Consider the following 20,961-nt stretch of genomic DNA (forward strand, 5'->3'; position numbering starts at 1 on the left):
TCAAATTATTCTTAGGTAACATTAAACCTATAAAAAAGGTTTCCCTATATAAACTGACATCATGCATTGAACTCCATTAAATTATCTTAAGAAGTATGTTCTTAACCACTAAATTGACAAATTTGTTACCATTGGAGTGAAAATTGACGTTTTTACGGTAAAAATACAATTTGATTTCCGTGAATACTGTGCAGCAAAGTTATATTTCATTTCATAATCTAAGTTATTGTTACATTAAATTATTATTTAAATCAAGTCATCTCCATTCGCAACAGTATTTAAAGAAATACATCGAACAGTGTCAAATTGTTTTTTAACTTACGTCATTAAATAACATTCAATAAAAGCTGCAAATAGTTCAAGCTATTGTTTCCTACGAATTTGTTTACTAATAGTAAAAAAATTAAAAACTTGCTAATCCTGTTATTAATTTTACGTGTTTTGTAAATAAAAAAAACTTTTAGGGAAATATTTGGATTTCCAGCAGATATTTTTTTAGGCTTTTTTGTCAAATGCTATGTTAAATTCATTTTCATAAAAAAATATATTCTTTGGTTTTCAAGGGTGGATCCCAATTTCTTTTGTTTTCTCTTAGATAAAAGAAATGCATTATCTTCCCTTTGGCATTGAACAAGAGATTAACTATAAACAGTTTGGGTTTAAACAAACACTTCGGGTGTACTCTAACAATTGCAAGCGGAGTAGTCCTTTATGCGTAAAATTAAAAGAGGTAACTCAGTTACAATATTATTTTAACATATTAAAATTAAATGATACACTCATCATTTATATTTTTACTTCGTATTTCAGTTAAAGGAATACTAAGTCTTTCTTTGTAAATTATATTATTTTACTCTTGTCAAAAAATAAATGTTTACATTCAAAAACATTAACTAAAGCTGTTTATCACCATTAAATCATGGGATATTCTAGTCAATAACACGTGAGTATGACACGAATACAAAACACCATCCTCTTTGAATTGTAAATCTTCTTAGAGTTAACAAATCGTGCATATCACAAGTCTCACAAACCGATTTACAAGTATACGAAACACGATCACGGATTTATTTAAGAGGTTTATCAAGAGTTCCTGAAATGATAATCTTTATTATTGTGTCAGTTTCCAGCCAACAAGACTGAAGATTTTATCACAGAATATAGACGGTATTAAGGGCTTTTTAAGCTATTAAGCTTACTCGACCTAAGTTATCATTACAAATGTCATAAAGATAAGTCCTTAAACAAGCACTTTACTTCAGTAATGTTATTCTCCACAAGGGTGACATAGAGGGAACGCACTACATACAGCTTTTAACTATAACCATCGGCACTGCAATTAATATTATTGAATTGTTTTATTATTTTACTAGTAGAGTGAGTGCACAAGTGAATCCGTTTAAGCTTGAGTTTCGACATTATCTGACATGGGAAATTAGGCTATTGTAGTTACAGTGTGAAAAATAGTGTCAACGTCCAGTCCATATTTTCCTCAACTATAATGAAACATAATGTTTGTTCAAACATTGTGATCGGTTGCGTGACCTCTTCAAAATATCTCAAAATTATATTTGCCCTATTTAAATATTTAGGAGTCTAGGAGTAAAGGATCTACGCGTTATTCAACTAGTATTATCTTGTCAGCAAATATTCGACGTGGGTATGATTAAATTCTTATATGTTACACCCAATTGTAGGTATTCTCAACGTACAATGATAAAAGACTAAATATAGAAAAAAAATATTTCTTAACGTAGGCTTAATAATGTATTCTACTTTACTAAGTTTAATCCGAACTGTTTAAAATGATCATTGCACTATTGCGTAATGGTCTAAAAATACAATTTGAGCCAGTTTGGCCTGATTCAAGGTTTATTTTCGACTGTTCCAAACCCACGACGTTGTTCGACGACTAATTAAGGGAACTGATGAATGACAACTGTCAATGACGACGTTTCGAGCTCAGAATAGTGACAGATTTGATTGTTTATAAAAACTCTGAATAACGATCTAGTGAACAGACCATCTGTTTCTCTGGGGGGAAAATAAACAATTGGCGAATAAGCATTGGTCTATATTCGGGCCCAATTATTATTTATTATTGAGAAAATTTTACAAACTTCATCTTAACACTGGTTTGTAGGCAATATTACATCGTTTGTTTCATAAGTCGAACTTGTTTCAACAGATTGCAAGCGTTGGTAACAAAATAAAAATTCCGTCCCTTAAACTATTTATATAGCAATAAACCTAGGTACTTGTGTAACCCAATGTTATTTAAAAAGATTTAATTGAAATTCCATTCAGGGAAATGGAAATTAATATACATTTTTATTTTATTATAAGCAATCGTTATTGTTTATTTTTTTACTATGTACAACACAAAGATACAGTACACACAAGAAACAATAACCACCTTAGGTTAGAACCTATGTTGTTGGATACACTTGCTAAAGAGTACATCCCCAACAAATTCGTTTAGTCTGTAGGTTTGCTGCGGCGGGAGTAATAATTTGTCCTATAATTTTAGGATGTAAAGGTAAATCTACTCCAATGATTAACAAGATTGGGTTTTAAGAATATATTTAACAAAAGAAATTATATTGATATGTATAACTAGATATATAGCAATTTATTTAACTAATATTAAAGGGATACACTACTCATATATCAAAGCATTGTAATTTTTGGTTAGTTGTTAGCATATAGTTTATGACTTTTGTCTTCTTAATCAACAATGTTTTCTGGTATGCGGCGTCGATGTAAATTTAATAACATCCAGTTTTATGTGACACCCTAAAATTATGAATTTCACTCTTAGGGCCATTTAAATCTAATGAAGAAAGTTGCTGCATCATAAAGCAATATTTGCGTACCAAAATTAAAGGCAGGTAAGTTAAACCTTACCAGTTCTATAGAGTAAACTTAAATAAATTACCATTCATAATGAAAGGTAAATCTTCGAAGATTTATTTCATGAAATTATTACCGTGCACTACAAAATCATGTTATTTACCAATAACCCCTAAGGCAAGGGATACGTTACAATGTGTTATTTTTTACTTAAAATAATTACAGTAGGCTGTTACTTTTTTGTCGCAATGAAAAACACACCCCACCGTGTTTTACAACGGTAGAAAAATATTTTTTTTTCATTTATCATTTTATTTAAATATATCCATTAAACCCATTCTTGTTAATATTGTACTTTAAAATAACCATAACTAATGTTTTTAATACTTAAGTAGAATGTATAACTTAGAAAAATCTTAAATAGGCCTACTGTTAAATATTTTCAATTACTTTTGCACAAGTAAAAACTGCAACACTATCACTGCTTAAAGTTACCATGTAAAATTGTATAATAAAATAAGGGACTAATAAATATTGTACTTAACCCTAATCCCTTCATATCTTTCTAATTTTGCTTCCTAAGCAAGGATACATGTTGATTTTACCAAACAAAAATGAATGGTGTAGAAAAATGCAAACTCTCCGGGTGATTGTTTCTTTCTGGCTGCAAGATAAATGACGTGTAGTTTTTGTCATTAGTATAAAACATATCGATTTCCGTTTGAGCCCCGTAATGAACGAACTGTTTTGGTGATTTATTATGGGTTAATCCCGAGCGTAACACGGCCCTATATCATTGCTTTGCAGAAATTATTTGTGAGGAAATACTCTTTTCGGTTTTTACATAACACACATGATTTTGAAAACACGTAGTCTCCTCTATGAACGATTTGGTTGAGTACACAATTTAAAGTACCACGTAGCCATTTACCAAATTACACCTGCTGTATTTTTTTTTTAAATTACTTCTGCAGTATTTATCCGATTCCGGAATAGTTACACAAATGACGGACCAAAAGTCTGCTCTATTATGGACAATATTTGTACAAGCTGGCACCACACGTTTATTATACTGTATGTTACAGTGTTACAGAGTGAGTTTGTGACAGAGAGAGACGAACGTCTCAAGTTCATCTCTGGGTTCAGTGGCAGTTACGGCGTTGCTATGGTGACGGACCGTAAGTCCGCTCTGTGGACCGAGTGTAGCTATCTGCTACAAGCTGGTAATACATGTGTAATATACTGTGTGTTTCAGAGTGAGTTTGTGGCAGTTCATCTCCGGGCTCAGTGGCAGCTACGGCTCTGCTGTGGTGACGGACCTTAAGTCCGCTTTGTGGACCGAGTGTAGATATCTGCTACAAGCTGGTAATACATGTGTAATATACTGTGTGTTTCAGAGCGAGTTTGTGGCAGTTCATCTCCGGGTTCAGTGGCAGTTACGGCGTTGCTGTAGTAACGGACCTTAAGTCCGCTTTGTGGACCGAGTGTAGATATATGCTACAAGCTGGTACCACTCGTGTAATATACTGTGTGTTACAGAGTGAGTTTGTGGCAGAGAGAGACGAACGTCTCAAGTTCATCTCCGGGTTCAGTGGCAGCTACGGCGTTGCTGTGGTATCGGATCTTAAGTCCGCTTTGTGGACCGAGTGTAGATATCTGTTACAAGCTGGTACTACACGTGTAATATACTGTGTGTTACAGAGTGAGTTTGTGGCAGAGAGAGACGAACGTCTCAAGTTCATCTCCGGGTTCAGTGGCAGCTACGGCGTTGCTGTGGTATCGGATCTTAAGTCCGCTTTGTGGACCGAGTGTAGATATCTGTTACAAGCTGGTACTACACGTGTAATATACTGTGTGTTACAGAGGGAGTTTGTAGCAGAGAGAGACGAACGTCTAAAGTTCATCTCAGTGGTAGCTACGGCGTTGCTGTGGTGACGTACCGTAAGTCCGCTTTGTGAACCTAGTGTAGATATCTGCTAAAAGCTGGTACTACAAGTGTAATATACTGTGTGTTATAGAGCGAGTTTGTAGCAGAGAGAGACGAAGGTCTCAAGTTCGTCTCCGGGTTCAGTAGCAGTTACGGTGTTGCTGTGGTGACGGACCGTAAGGCCGCTTTGTGGACCGAGTGTAGATATCTGCTACAAGCTGGTACTACAAGTGTAATATACTGTGTGTAACAGAGTGAGTTTGTAGCAGAGAGAGATGAACGTCTCAAGTTCATCTCCGGGTTCAGTGGTAGTTACGGCGTTGCTGTGGTGATGGACCGTAAGTCCGCTCTGTGAACCTATTGTAGATATCTGCTAAAAGCTGGTACTACACGTGTAATATACTGTGTGTTACAGAGTGAGTTTGTGGCAGAGAGAGACGAACGTCTCAAGTTCATCTCCGGGTTCAGTGGCAGCTACGGCGTTGCTATGGTGACGGACCGTAAGTCCGCTCTGTGGACCGAGTGTAGATATATGCTACAAGCTGGTACTACGAGAGTAATATACTATGTGTTACAGAGTGAGTTCGTAGCAGAGAGAGACGAACGTCTCAAGTTCATCTCTGGGTTCAGTGGCAGCTACGCTACGTCGTTGCTGTGGTGACGGACCGCAAGGCCGCTCTGTGGACCAATAGATATCTGGCACAATCAAGTACTACAAGTGTAATATACTGTGTGTTTCAGAGTGAGTTTGTGGCAGAGAGAGACGAACGTCTCAAGTTCATCTCCGGGTTCAGTGGCAGTTACGGCGTTGCTGTGGTGACGGACCGTAAGGCCGCTCTGTGGACCGACGGCAGGTATCTGCTACAAGCTGATAATGAGCTGGGATGTGACTGGCTGCTAATGGGACGCGGGGAGGTTCAGGTAATAAATACATATTATTAACTAATTAAATGCCTTATTTAATTCTTTATGAGGGATGAAATTTGTTATCTTCCTATTCTATGAAAGTATGTAGGCATATCTTTAAATCATGTCAATTTATATAACAATTTTGTAAAAATAATATTTTTAAAGACGACGTTTTAGTAGTGAGCTGATGCCATAACATAACCTTTTATGACAGAAAAATGAATATACCATGAGTAAGCAAATTAATAAACGAGTATAGGGCCGAGTGCCAGTTGCCTAAAAACTTTGACGTGGGTCATTTTACAGCCTGAGGCTTGGTGGTGCGAGTGCCAGCCAGGTATTAGTTTAGTGAGCGGTTCCACGGTGCGGCGGTTATGGGGGAGGAAAGATCGACCGGAGTTATGGGGGAGGGACAGGATGAACAAAACGTGTTTGAGGCATAAAATATCTGCAGCTATTATAACCAAACAAGCTGATTTTGAAACAATTGAATGAAGGTTTACTAATAGAATCGATATTTTTCAACCGATATTAGGGAAGCCCAGTTGAAACTGTACCCGGTCTCCGTTACTCGCCCACTTACACCCCCTAATTCTCACCTGAATCATTCTTACGCTCTGGGGAGCCAACGGCACTCGGGCCTGCCTGACGGTTTTGACATTTTATGACACCCACGGCAAATAGTCGGCACGTGCTCCCCTAAGACTGTAACTACCTACTAATTATTCATCATTATTCATAATCTCTTAACATACTCGTACACCATATAAAATTGTTGTACATGATAAAACCCCACTAGTAAAAATTACAGTATACAGCCGGTATACAGTGATAAATGCTATTCTTGCTTTTATAGTAATACTAGCTGACCCGGCGAACTTCGTATCGCCTAAGTTATAGGTTTCCCCTAAGACAGACCGATGGAAAGAAAGTACCGTTACGTTTAATTTTCAAGATGATCTCGTTCGCATCGCTCAATCACGTCCTGGTTGAAGTTCGTTCGCTACGCTCACTCACCTTTGGGTTGGAGCTCGTTCGCTACGCTCACTCACCTTTAGGTTGGAGCTCGTTCGCTGCGCTCACTTGCCTTCAGGTTAGCTCGTTCGCTACGCTCACTCGCCTCCAGGTTGAAGTTCGTTCGCTACGCTCACTCACCTTTTGGTTGCAAATTAGCTGTTGTCATAAATGTAAAAGAAATAATAGTGCTGCACCCTGTTGGTAATCCTTGTAACTTTAATGCTATTGAACATCATAGAACAGAACCAACTTGTTTAATTGAAACAGCTGTTAAGATTCATTAATTCCATTTCTCATAAGGTTAACATGGGAAACTCCAGAGCCACTGGGGCGGAGCCCTTTTAAGAATTTCGAAACGGGAAATAGTTTACGTCCGATTCGCATACCTACAGAATTTACACACCAAATTTCATAACGATCGGTGAAGTCGTTCCGGAGGAGTTTGCAGACAAACACTGTGACACGAGAATTTTATATATTAGATTTTAGTGCTTTAAATTCCATTGTAAAATTGGCTAGTTTAGAATAAAAAATAAACCGTTAATGAAACATTGAAACGATTACTCGTATTATATTCCTAATACTACACATTAAATATGTTTGGCTATTGTACAGCTTTGATTGACTTATTTTGTGCACATTCCACTACTAAATCATTTAACCCGATATATTTTCTTTGTAGTATCACAATACAATATGTAGTCCAAGGCCGCCAGGTGGGTTGTGTCAGTTATTAATACTCGGTCTCGGAGCGCGGTGTTCATTACGTCAGTCGTCTATCACTCCTGACAGACTGTGAAAGGGTTTATTTTCAATTCGCAACCCTGCAGTCGGGAATCATATTATTTCTGACACCTCATTTATCAGAGATCCTCGCCGGCCTAATTAGTCAACTTTACGCCTCTCCACTGATGAAATGGCGCTACCGACCACCGCTGCCACGTCCGCCCCTCTCTACCCCTCTCTTTGCCGTACTCTCTATTTTGTTTCAGTTCTTTTGCGAATGTTTATATTTGATCATTCAAACGTATATCTACTTCTTTTCAAATGTTGGATTAGCATACCTAACTTGGTTTTATTATGGCACAGCTTACATAATGGCTCAACAAAAAAATACTTTAATTATTATATACATCACATTTGTTAGGGACAGAAATCAACAGAAAAATGAGAAATTATATTTGAATATAATGTACACGTATTTTGAATTATCTAACTAAGTGGGCTGTAGTTAGATTATTTCCAAGTGAGGTTTGTGGAGTTATACAATTATCAATGTTAAACAGGTTAAATAAACGATTATACTAACTCATAGATTCAATTCATATTCCCTACTATATATCAATCAATATTTGACCAATAAACAAAGTATCTATATATTAATTTGAAACTGTTTTTCTTTGTGACAGCTATTTTGAGAGAGCGGCTGGGCGTAGAACTCGGTAGAGGTGTCTAAAGAAAGGTCCTGGTCTGTAGATGAGCCATCAAAAGAGAAACATGGAGAATTCCCTCGGGGCCCTGCCCCAGTGGCCTTTAAATTCCCATTCCATGTTATTCTTATGGAGGAAAACGAGGTTTTTGTCACAGCTAATTTGAGAGAATGGCTGGGCGTAGAAATTTGGTAGGGGTGTCTAAAGAAAGGTTTTGGTCTGTAGGTGAGCACTCAAAAGAGAAACGATGCAAATTTCCTTGGGGCTCTGCCCCAAAGGCCTTTAAAGTTCGCTCTGCAATTTTGTTTACATTTTGACCATATGGATAATTTTACACTACTTTTAATGAACCAGCTGTTAATATTAAAATTGTATTCAAAGGTCTACTGAAACTGTCAAAATTAAATGTTTACATTATTATTTATGATTTTAAATGGATTCTCCACTGCATGGCAAGTTTTTTATAGTTTCAACAAAATGATGAATTTATGATACGTTTGAAATGTTTTGTTCAAAAATCTATGCTTTATTGCTCTTAGAAAATTTTAAATTATGAAATAAGTGTGACTTATCAATTTCAAAGTAACATATAACTATTCCTTATCGGGTTAGCTTATACATAGTGTAAGGTTGGCACTTGCCTTTTTTTCCTACATTCAATCACCATTTATTTTTAAATTCAAGAAAGAACACCTGAGATTCATTTATTGGTATAACAGTTTTTGATAATCGGGTTGAAAATTGTGTCATAGATGAGTACGTTGAGGATGAGAGCTGTGTTCAAGTTTTGGAATAGACTAACTACGGAGTCTATGGTTTTGGTAAAGTAGGTGAACTAATGTCAATTCAGGTATTAAAAAAAAAGTGTACACAGTTTTTACTTTGATGTACACATGTAGCTAGGTTGAACAACGCATCTAAACCTCACTACATACAAAACATTCGGAAACACAACAGTGCCATCACATCTCATCGCATTTGCATAGTTTGTTACCAATGCTGGACTAGGTTATGGATTTGGTTCCGCAAATGTTCAAGATTTGTGATAAAATTTCCTACAATTATGGTTCATTCCAATCCACGAAATACATGCACAGCTTTATGTGATCTATATGGCCAAGGCAAAACTACCCCAAGTTAATGAATTATCAAGTTAGAACAGGATGATTAAATACATGGGTCGATGTGGCAGTAGAAGGATTTAAAATTGCTGAGATCGAATCAGAAAATTGCTTTCTGGAGAATCAGATATTTTTATCAAAAAAAAGATGAAGATTTACTTATAAATCCGGATACACTCTGAATGATTTTCCTAAAGCAGATGGAATTAGTGGTTAGTAATAAATATTGACTATTTCCGTAACATGATAGACTAATATTATGAACTCATTCTCCCATATAGTGAAAGTGGCTTTGGTATGAAACAAACTCATTAACAAACAATTTTAAGACTCCTAAAAAACCTTTTGGGCAACCTAAAGCTGATAAAAAGAAAGTTGGAAATTTGTGTTAAACGAATTCATCAATGACGTTTTTTAGGGAACACAATCATCATACTTATTATTGCTTATCCTCCCTTCATATAACTAAGATTTTAATGACTTCACTCTATCCAACGCAGTTAGCTGAATTTGCATAAAACCTCAAGATTAACCGTCGATTTCGACGGGGTTCCACTAGTCAAAATAAACCAATTGCAAAATCATTGTCTTTAAACTGAAAATATTATTAACATGGTAAAAAATACAAATGTTTGTAAAACGAGCTAAAACTACGAAATGAAAACTAAACCGAAAATTCTTTACAAACTTAACCCAAAATAAGATTAGTTTGTTCGTATGAATAGCATTTATTCATAAGAAAATGTCTGGAAACATAAAAAATATATATGTAGCTCACATATGTAGAGATATAGGCGAATATGCACTGAGGATAAGAGCACTGCAGTAAGCTCTGTAACAGCCACAACACAGAATGTTTATAATGCAATAATTGTAGTACATAAATCACGCTTTCCCCAGAGGCTGTATGGTGTTTGTCCCTACGTCTACAGATAAGGTACAGCGGCTGATTATCGTCGGCCGCTTGTCATGGGCTGAGACAATTACGTTGAAATACAGTTCCCAGTGGATCTCTTATATCTTCTGTGTGGGGTGTTCAAATGAACTTGCAATACAAAGTATTTGGTACTCCTTCTTACAACAAAAACCTTACTGTTTATATATTTTGATACGCAACTGAACATTATCATAAGAGCTCTTCTCCTTATGGGCTTTTACGGGAGAAGCAAACCATCTTCGCAAACTCCGCCTCGATTAGATATGAAAGCTATGCAATATATTAGAACATTGATAAAATATTTACTTTCATATTGTCATGAGTTTATTTTCTGGGTAGCCAGCTGACCATAGTGCTCACCTTCAAATTTAAAGATGAATTTGCTGGTTCAATCTTGAACGAAATTGATTCTGGACTCAGATTCAATTTATCATTCGGTTATTAATAAATATGCTACTAATAAAAGGCCGACGTTGGATAGCAAAAATACCAGGGTTTGGTCATTTTCTTTCAAAAATATCTATTTAACAAAACCAGTATGATAAATTAACTAAACAACAACAATCCTTAGAGGCTCATTGTATATTTGTGATAACCTTTTAAATACATCATAGGTTGGGCTTAAGATGTAATACAGATTATACAACCGTTCTTAACTACATAATAATTTATCACATCCCTAAGTAGATAAAGAACTTAGACTTAAAAGACGCGCTTTTAATAACTCGCTAGGAAAATCTTTATCTAAGCTGGATTGTGACATATGATGAAAAACAGAGTAATCAACTCGTTTGAACGTACTGAACAAACAAATGTATCATAGGTATCCTTTTCCCCTTATTTTTATATCGTTCTAGTCAGCTACTGTCGACTAGTAGTTTTTAGTCACTAAGCTAAAAATTATCTCGGTGAAGTTTCTGGCTGTCTTTTTTTTGTTTGTCGTACTACAAGCAGCTGGGTTGTGTTCCGTTAACCATAGGTACTGACTTTTCTTAGGATCAAACAGGCGACATTCTAACTCCGGAATTAGCACGGTATATCAATTCAGCTTTATTTTATTTAGCTACCCCTATATCATGGGTCTTAGTCTATAAAAAATACAACTTTGATAATCATCCACTGGGTTCTATTCGCGGTTCTATATCATGACCCATGACAAGTTTTGTCACAAGTAGATATCATCAGATCCTTTCCACAGCAATGGTTGCATTATCAATAGCCGTATTAGTGCGAAAGTATGTTTGGACTAGTAGAAAAATAAAAACTCCATTATCAGGAAATCAAATCTATATAGTTTTTCAGTGTGTGTGTCTGTTGCAGTCCAGCATGCCGGAGTGGGTCAGTACGATACTCAAGCCCGGGGGACGAGTGGGCGCAGACCCAAGCCTCGTGTCCAGCGCCAACTGGGAGCGATGGGCCAAGAAGCTGGCTGAGAACTCCATCTACCTGCTGCCTGTGCGAGGCAACTTGGTGGACGTGGTGTGGGGCCACGCTCGGCCTCCCTACACCAGACACAAGGCCGAGGTGTGGCCTCACCAGTACGCGGGCAAGACGTGGATAGAGAAGCTGGCGTCGGTGAGGACACTCATGGTCGCGCAGGGATGTGATGCCTTCGTGGTGACTGCTCTGGACGAGGTGGCGTGGCTGTTGAACATCCGGGGGCGCGACACACCGTACACCCCGGTACTGCGAGCCTACCTGGTCATCACAGAGGCCCAGATCTCTCTGTACGTGCCACCGGACAAGCTGGGCGATGACGTCAAACAACAGCTACGCACCGACAACTGCTACAGTCCGCACTGTGCCAGGTGTGTAATCTAGCTTTCTGGGCCAGGTTAGTCTTGATCATTTGGATCATTAAGAAATAGTCTAGACCAAAACAGAAACAATGTATCTCAACCAATACTATACAATAGTCCATTCACAAAATGTAGGCAGTTTTAGGGGAAGAAATGTCTCCCCTCCACTTGATCCTACCTTTAAAACAACAGCTTAACAGCTGAGGTTTTCCAAAACGTCAAATCAGTCAATGGTGGGGGAACTTTCCCTCAAAGCGTCTACACTTTCTGAACAGACCATATTCTTTCGTGTATAATGTTAAAAAAATAAGCGCACACTTATTAATGGATTGCAATACAAACAAAACAATGCCAACAACAAACTGGGGCCCTATACAATATCTATAAGAAAGAGACTTGTTTTTTTCCATACATGCAGTCTGCAGATTAAACTTCAGCAAATTATACAGTAAATATTATGATAATACAATCAAACAACATCAAACACAATCGAAATTTGTTTTGTTTGTGGTGGTTGCAGAATACACAACTACTCAGCAATCTTGGAAGACCTTAAAACCTTATCACAAGTGTGGAAGAAGGTTTTACTGCCAGCTGAGGATGAGTTTTCACAAGGAGTCAGCAGAGCTATATACTTGTCGGTAAGCTCGTACTAGGTCGTGTATATATTTCAGAGAGTTTTAATTACTCAGAAGCATTATTCATTACTTAATTTGAGAAATAACTTAGGATAGACATTATTAATGCAAAGCTCTCGTATTACAAGCAATTAGATGACCTATTTCCAAGTGAAATTTATCCAAACGACTAAGACAGGATTGTCGATTAATTCCTCTAAGTAGTGAATTGATACTTATCATGAGAGTTATCTTGAGAGGTGTTGTATGATTTTAGATCCCAGTAGAAAAGCGACATGTTGCACCTTCGCCAGTCATGATCCTTAAGTCAGAAAAAAATCAAATTGAGATCAACGGAATGAGAAGATCGCACATACGGGACGCAGCGGCGTTTTGTGATTTTATGGCTTACTTGGAGGAAAAGGTACGTATTATCCCGATCAATTACCGGTAAGCAATATATGACATTGGGTTCACTTTTATACCCGGCTAAAAATATGTTTGGAATAAAACTACTGCACTCCACTTGGTTTACATACTATTTTTTTATTTATAGTCCAGTAGGTACCAACGTGAAAAATATCAATATCACTGTGTTTTGTTGTTCTTATTAATCGCTTTAAGGTTTGCTGTAGAATGTTCATAGGAAAAACTCGCAGATAAAGGATTCCACTTAAAATAACGTTTCTTTTGCAGATGAGCGACGGAGAGAATTGGGACGAGCAGAAAGTAGCCTCGGTGCTGGATCAGTTTAGAAGGGACCAGAGTCTCAACAGAGGCATCAGCTTCCGCACCATAGTCGCGTTCGGACCTCACGCAGCGTGGCCTCACTACGTGCCTACCAACGTGACTAGCCTGCCTGTGGACCGCTCCAGCATCCTGCTCATCGACTCTGGGGGACACTACCTAGGTATCTCAGCTCTAGAATACTAGGCATCAGATATAAAAACGTGTTTAGCCTGCCTGTGGACCGCTCCAGCATCCTGCTCATCGACTCTGGGGGACACTACCTAGGTATCTCAGCTCTAGAATACTAGGCATCAGATATAAAAACGTGTTTAGCCTGACTGTGGACCACTCCAGCATCCAGCTCATGAACACTGGGGGCATACTACTTAGGTACCTCAGGTCTTGCTTACTGGTCGTTGGATAAAGAAACGTGGCTTATGGACTAGATTGGGGATGATCTATAGAGCGCGAAACTGCTATCCTGGTATAAATACCGCCAATGTAATGGCTATGTAATGGCGCAGTGACCTTGGGAGAACGACGTTCAACCTCACAGGGGACCACCATATTGATTGGTCCAAGGTAAGACTAGGTGGAACTTGTACGGGTGTAGCTTTAGGACCAAGGAAGGAACTGGCAGTCATCTTATTGGCATGCGTGCACTCCAGTGGACGTCACTGTCATTTTGGTTTGTGAAGGTTGCGGACCTAATGGCTAACGTTGCTTCGTTAACATTAGTACCCCATTTGTATTCCCATTTATATTTGTACCCCTACCCTTCTGTGGCACCTCAGGTAAGTGCAGCTTCATCACTTAAAAGAAGAATATCAGAGAAGATGGGCTGAAGCACTGCGTTTAAGAGTAAGTAAACTCACACTTCACGCAACTTAAAAAACTGGTTGCTTCAGCAAGCTCAGACGCCCTGAGCTTGGATGGACGACAAATAAACAAGCAAGAAAACTGACCATTAGTAATGAACAGGTCAAAAAGCATTTGTATTGAGTAAGTTTGTATGGTGGTAACAGTTGACGCACTATTCAGGAAGTGTGACAGGTCAGATAAAACCAATGTTAACTTTCTTTTCGTGGTAGGGTAAGAAGATCTTTGGCAATCTGGTAAGAGGGTTTCACCTTCCTGGGGAGGAACTGATCGGTAGAATACAGTCGTTCATCGGTGCCTGAACATTGACGGTGTCTGAAGATATTAACCGATTGTTGCACAACAATCCGACAAATTCGAATGAAACCCCCCAGGGCCTTAGTAGTTGGCCATCCCATACGAGATAAGATAATATGCAGTGACCCACTGATTCAGTGCTGGCACTGATTCTTTCTTACCTAAGAAACAAAGATAAGGTAGGTTTTGAAGGAAGAAGAAAGAACTTTATCTTTGTTAGAGAACTCATTTTACTAAAAGCCGTAGAATTAAAAAAAAAATATTTAGAAAAAAGTCATTCAGTGATTTTTCTTAGCGGATTTTGAGATAATGGTGATGGAGCAAATTGATATTCTGCAACAGGAAATACGTTTTTATGAAACATTTTATAAATTTTCAGTTGTAATTCGGAAATAATTCGTTGTTCTTAATACTTTTGAAATATTTGTTTGTCTCAGACTGATAAATACAGTTTTTACTATTGCTACAAAATATCACATAAAGTGTTTCATAGAACACTTTGTAACTTAGTTTCTGTAACCCCACAGACGGTACGACAGACGTGTCCCGGACATTCCACCTAGGCAAGCCCACGGCCCGCGAGGTGGACATCTACACCCGGGTGTTGATGGGGTGTATTGACCTAGCCATGCTGCAGTTCCCTAGCAACCTCCCTATCCGCAGCATAGACGTGTTGGCCCGCAAGGAGCTGTGGACGGCCGGCGTCGACTACCGGCACGGCACTGGCCACGGCGTCGGTATCTTCGGCGCCGTCCATGAGTGTGAGTATGGAGCTACTTAAGGAAAACCCCATTGTAAGAATTGTTATATCCTTCTTTTATTTCATTACGTGGCATTCCCTCGAAAAAACAGTGTTCCGAAAGGCAACGGTCCCAAAAGTTGCAGCACTAAAAGGACTGCTCATAAAATGGGTTTTGGATAAGTATTTTTCAATATGTACTTCAGAGCTATGTATGTATCTATTAATTTTTATTTTTATTCCTACTATGTTATATAAGGATCCATTAACCCAACCCAAATACATTTTAGATCTTTCATTGTTGTCAAAATGCAAACAATATTTTGCTCTCTGATCTGCAAATTAATCGTATTCGTTTGTTATTGACACAAGCTTTACTACGTTTTGAACGTAATTCTTAACAAGAAAGATTTTAGAATAAAATTAAACTTTTTTATTTGTAGGCTTTCACTTTAAAATGTTTAATTATAGTGGTTTTGGGTGCAACCGCGTTGTCAGTTGGAGGAATTAAGGCCTAACCACTGAAGATACCTCTTCAATGTAAGGGCGTCTGATCTTCAACAACCAACGCTGACAACATCTGTGAATTGAAACTATCATTTTCTTCCTTACTGCTATTCGTACTTTTTTCTTCTAATATTGATAAAAAGTGTAAAGAGAAAATTTATCATAGCACAAAACTAAAACACAATTTTAAACTTCCTTGGATTTAACTGACATCCCCATGTCAAGAAATTGCAGCTTTAACAGTAACCCCACAATCAATTTCTCAGAACTATGCTAGAGGGTTCATTCATTGGCACAGAAGTACGATATGAACTAACGCGACATGACGAATGAAAAATCAAACTTACATTGTAACGGATATACCTCTCTTTGAAATTAGAATATGTCTTCCCAAAAAATATTTTCTTTTCAAATAAAATCATATTACACTGATAACGTAATATCCGTTCCGTTTGGTCACGAAAGTGTTTAACTACAAAAGATCTACCAATACGATTTCAATACTATTTAAAGGTTCTTCCAAAGGAAGAGATGTCATATAACATACTAATAATAACACCGATGACGTACGATATGGGGAATATTTTATTCATTGAATGATCAACAAAATTTGGCAACTAACGCAATTAATTAATATTATTATTGTTTTTACACTTATTAGGCCTACAGTTTAAACAATGCTAAATGCTCAAAATATGTATATTTCACCCAATTTATCGCAGTTAGATGAATTAACGTCAGCCTTGAAAGTAACCGTCGATTTCGACGGGTTTCACCTAGTAATTTCTAATAGGAGTTACTTGATTGATTGAATTCAGAAACAAGTGCACAATGCAATGAAATGTTATTATTACCTAGGTGCGTCTTTGACAAGAAATTAGTGTTAAATGAAGTGGGATGCCTTTTAGTGAAAATGACAATAATTACTTTTAAAGGGATGCTAGGAGGGAGGTAAAATTTTAGTGAAGAACTCTATCAGCTTCCTCACTGACCACTGACCAATGCAACCACATTACTATGGTCACTTACCACTTGGTCAATATCACGTGGGGATATGTGTTTAATATTGGCTTTAGTTCTCTACTCTTTTAATCATTTATGTTTTATGCCTTTGCAGCACCAATAAATATACACTGGTGGAGTAAAGATTCAAAGACGTTCAAAGTAGGATATTTCTTCACAGAAGGTGAGTGTAATTGTAGCGGTTGACTTAATTTATATAGTTATTGTTAATGCTGACTTTTTGTTGTTTATTGGTACTAACTAAGGTTAGTTCGTTTTGAAGCTCGTTCATCTATATATACTATTAAAATCTGTGTGTGTGTTTGCATGAGCCAAACTCAAAAGCTACAGAACTGACTAGGCTCAAATTGGACAAAAATAAAGCTACAGCTCCGAAGATACATAGAACTATTCCCGCTTCGATATTGACCTAGGACTCTGCCATGTGGGCTTTCAAATTTCTGATGTGAGAGGCTCTTAAAATATCGATTGGTTTCCATAACAATAAAAATTAAACAACAAATTTAAACAAGCAGAACTGACAAATAAAATACTTATCCCACAATTTCAGCAGATCCAAACAAATTAAATAAAAAATTTACACAACTATGTGGTTGGTTCATTTAATCTTAAACTTTATCATCGATCTTTTTTTAAACTATGCTACCGGTATTGATTATGGAAATAAAACTATTCCATAACCGAGACTGTATCAACCCAGGCTTTGCATAGTTTTATAATTTAAGATTAAAATAAATTTAATCATTTATGAGATCGTTCCAAATGTCAAGATATTATACGATATTAAGGGGGCACCCGTTCTTCTAAACTGAATTTTCTTTCCGTTGCGAAGCACGGGTACAGCAGCTAGGATATTATAAATGTTACAAAGTCACTTGGCATATCTATATACCGAATAATGACGAAATCAATATACAAATTTTACAATTTTGTTCTGTAATGGGTTATTCTGTGTTGACCGATATATTGTAAGACTAAAATTATAGTCAAATATCGATAAAAACTTAGAAAATGTAATCTCTGACCTGGAATACCTGCATAAATTTTCTTTCAAGTATGTATTTTACGGCACTAACTGCATTTCATATAAGTAACAAATTATTTGATTAGAGGAAAATATAATCGGTTCCTTTTTTGAAGAGCATGTCGACAAGAAAACTACTAAAGTTTGATAAACTCAATAATCTCGTACAACCTGAGTTCGTATGGACAACATTTATGTTTAATGTACAAAACTCAAAGATTGTGTGCACAATTTTCTACTTAAAACTAAAAAATGTTTCTATAATCAACAAGATTTCATTGTTACAGAGCCTGGATATTATCAGGAGGGCCACTTCGGAATCCGCTTGGAAAATGTTTTGGAAGTTGTAAAAAATGATATGGTGAGTCGTATTTTTGTTTAAAAAATTACGTTGAACAATACACAACTACATAATGCCTAGCTATGCTTTATTCCGATGAAACAACGTATGGTTTTATACATGTAAAATTTTGTTAACGCTAAAATGTCCTTTGTTTCAGAACTCTACGCATGGAGCATTTCTCAGTTTTCGTCCGGTGACATTGATGCCTTTCGAACCAAAACTGATAGATGTGTCAAAGCTGAGTCCTCAACAAGTAAGTTTATACTTTTATATTTCCTGAATGAACTTACCAATTTACTAACTTACAAACCAATATGGTTTTTGAGTACACATTTTAATTTATTGGCGGTAGTCTGAAGGTAGATTTATTGTTCCCTGAAAAGTAAAACCTTACGAAAGTAGTTTGTTATAATTCATAAATGTATAATTAGTGATTCGTAAACTGTGCTTAGTTTTAAAAATAATTGTAACATTTTCTGGGACGATGTGGCACTAAAACTTTACCAAACAAAGCGAAACTCTTAGACAAATGTTTAACTACAAAAGTCTCATCTTAGAAGATACAAAAATTAAATATTTTCTTTTTCAATTACACCGAAACTTATTCATCAACAACGGAATCAACTTCTATTACTTCGGGCATTCAACCAATTCCAACGTTTTACGGCCATAAACAGCTCGAACAGTAGGGGATATATTAAAATGTCAATTGACTTGATATTTTCAGAAAAAATGGCTGAACGACTACTACACACGCATCCGTACAGAAGTAGGCAGGGAGTTGAAGGCTCAGCTGATGATGAAAGGGTTCCATTGGATGATGGACAGAACGCTTCTGTTCCGTCTCAACGATGGTGTCAGCTCCAGTGGTTCGTCCCTGTTAGGAAGCTATTTGTTGTTACATCTTACTATTTGTGCTTTCATATACATATGGAAAACTGGTCCTTAATGTTGCATTACATTTTATAAAAATTATGGAACACCGGAATCGTAATTATATCACCGTCGTGGTGAATGGTCTTGAGTTTGAATTGGTTTTGATACCCAAAACCTTTACAGCCATCAAAATAAATATTTTAAAGAGTTACATGAATCAAATTTATTTAAATCAGTACAAAAAAAGTGTTTTGTATGTGATAGCTAAATCTTCCATCCCATTATTTATTTTTCTATCCAATTTTCCTTTTTCTCTGGCTGAAAACTTGTACATTCTATCTGTAATTTAAAATACACACTTCTTGTAGGCACCACACATTTGAAACTTTAATGTTGGTTTACAAGTTTGAAATACTACTTGCCTTTAAACACCTAGCGTACAATTTCGATTTTGAAATTATTATCATTTGAAATTTGTAGTAAAGGATAATAGCCTTACGATAGAAAGTGTAAAACTGTTTTAAAGGAAGCAAACCATAGAATAAACTTAGAAATTGTTTACAAAAATCACAATTATCAAACGTTGTGTTTATTATATACAATAATTTACAATATAGTCGAACGACAAAATTTTACCTAACAAATAAGTAATATTTTGGATAAGAACTCATCTGTAACAAATATCGTCGTAAGGTATCTGTTAGTCAGGTTTGGGTTAGTCAGGTCTGTTAGTTAGGTTTGGGTAAATAAATGTTCAATCTTTTACCAGTGATTTAAGTGCAATACAAATCATAAATGGGTAACAAATGCTAAACTTTGTTATTACCTATATTGGTTACTGTACGTGGAAATAGGTGTAAACTAAAACGATTTTAACTCGTGAATGTAAGAAGAAGGCAACAATCTTCTCCGAAGGAACATTGTAACGAATATCCATAAACTTGTGATACTACTTTATCTGATATTATGCGCATTTCAATACACAACAGTATTTGTTTGTTAAGACATCAGTTCGGGACCAAGTCAGTGAGCGTGCCTTGCGTGACCGTGCCTTTTGTTCACTGGTATCACTGATAACTGATCATTTCCAATGACTGACTTTTGGAATCTTGTTCCCCAAATAAAATCAAACTATGTTTTTTTTTTAGATTTCTCCAAACATAATTTTGTTTGTAATTTTATGAAAATATTTATAGTAATTATATAAAATAAGATTTGATTTCATGTTGTTAATTTATACTTTAGCCATTTGAAATTGCTATTACTTATTCAAACTATCAATTATCCTAAGCTTGTTAGGTTTGAATTTTAGTTATTATAATTCTAGCCACTTTTAAAGGTATTAATAATTTTTAGTGTTGAATGTTGTTTAGGTATCTGTTAATTTAATTTAAACTAATTAAATGTTGTGATATAATTTTTTGTTTACTAGTTTGAATTTAGATTAAATCATTTTATTGTTTTAGGAGTATTTGCGTTTTTGTCTATGATTGTACATAACTATAAACGGCTTTAATTGTGTTCAACAAATCCGCATTCTTTAAAACAGCTGGTTAGTATTTAATTTACATTCTCTGAGAAATATTATTTTGTTGTATAACATTTGATATTTTCAAAAACTGGTAATTGTATTTTAGCTTCTATTTCAAAGTGAATATGTGAGCTACGATTGTTCTCTAGTCCACACTGTTTTAATATTAAGTGCACTTTGTGATTTTAGAGTTTATTTAGATTTAGAGTTTTTGAGATATGTGTAGTTTACTGTTTACTAGCTGGACATGTGTCTATAGTGACACCCTGGGATTGACTCTGTTATTATTACTTTAACACTTGCACAATGTTACTAGAATGAATATGTGAATACCACATGTGTGATCGTTTGAACTAATATTTTTGATCACATTCATATTATTCAAGGAAACATTTTTTCATCT

General features: G+C 36.2%; 1 protein-coding gene across 1 annotated transcript in view; it reads left to right on the plus strand.

The window, feature by feature from the left end:
* The window catches only part of LOC128988877 (xaa-Pro aminopeptidase 1-like), a 55,506-nt gene extending 35,210 nt beyond the window's left edge, over window positions 1-20,296 (plus strand). The window contains exons 3-12 of the mRNA XM_054410621.1: window positions 5,522-5,701; window positions 11,515-12,002; window positions 12,514-12,634; window positions 12,888-13,034; window positions 13,307-13,520; window positions 15,043-15,276; window positions 16,879-16,947; window positions 18,096-18,169; window positions 18,309-18,404; window positions 18,879-20,296. Of these exons, the coding sequence (XP_054266596.1) occupies window positions 5,522-5,701; window positions 11,515-12,002; window positions 12,514-12,634; window positions 12,888-13,034; window positions 13,307-13,520; window positions 15,043-15,276; window positions 16,879-16,947; window positions 18,096-18,169; window positions 18,309-18,404; window positions 18,879-19,100 (1,845 nt within the window). The 3' untranslated portion in view covers window positions 19,101-20,296. The remainder of the gene's footprint in view (window positions 1-5,521; window positions 5,702-11,514; window positions 12,003-12,513; window positions 12,635-12,887; window positions 13,035-13,306; window positions 13,521-15,042; window positions 15,277-16,878; window positions 16,948-18,095; window positions 18,170-18,308; window positions 18,405-18,878) is intronic.
* Window positions 20,297-20,961: the final 665 nt, after the last annotated feature.

The sequence above is a fragment of the Macrosteles quadrilineatus genome, unplaced genomic scaffold (assembly GCF_028750875.1).
Source record: "Macrosteles quadrilineatus isolate MER2022 unplaced genomic scaffold, UCM_ALF_1.0 Scaffold_1__1_contigs__length_201487025, whole genome shotgun sequence".
Classification (NCBI taxonomy): domain Eukaryota; kingdom Metazoa; phylum Arthropoda; class Insecta; order Hemiptera; family Cicadellidae; genus Macrosteles; species Macrosteles quadrilineatus.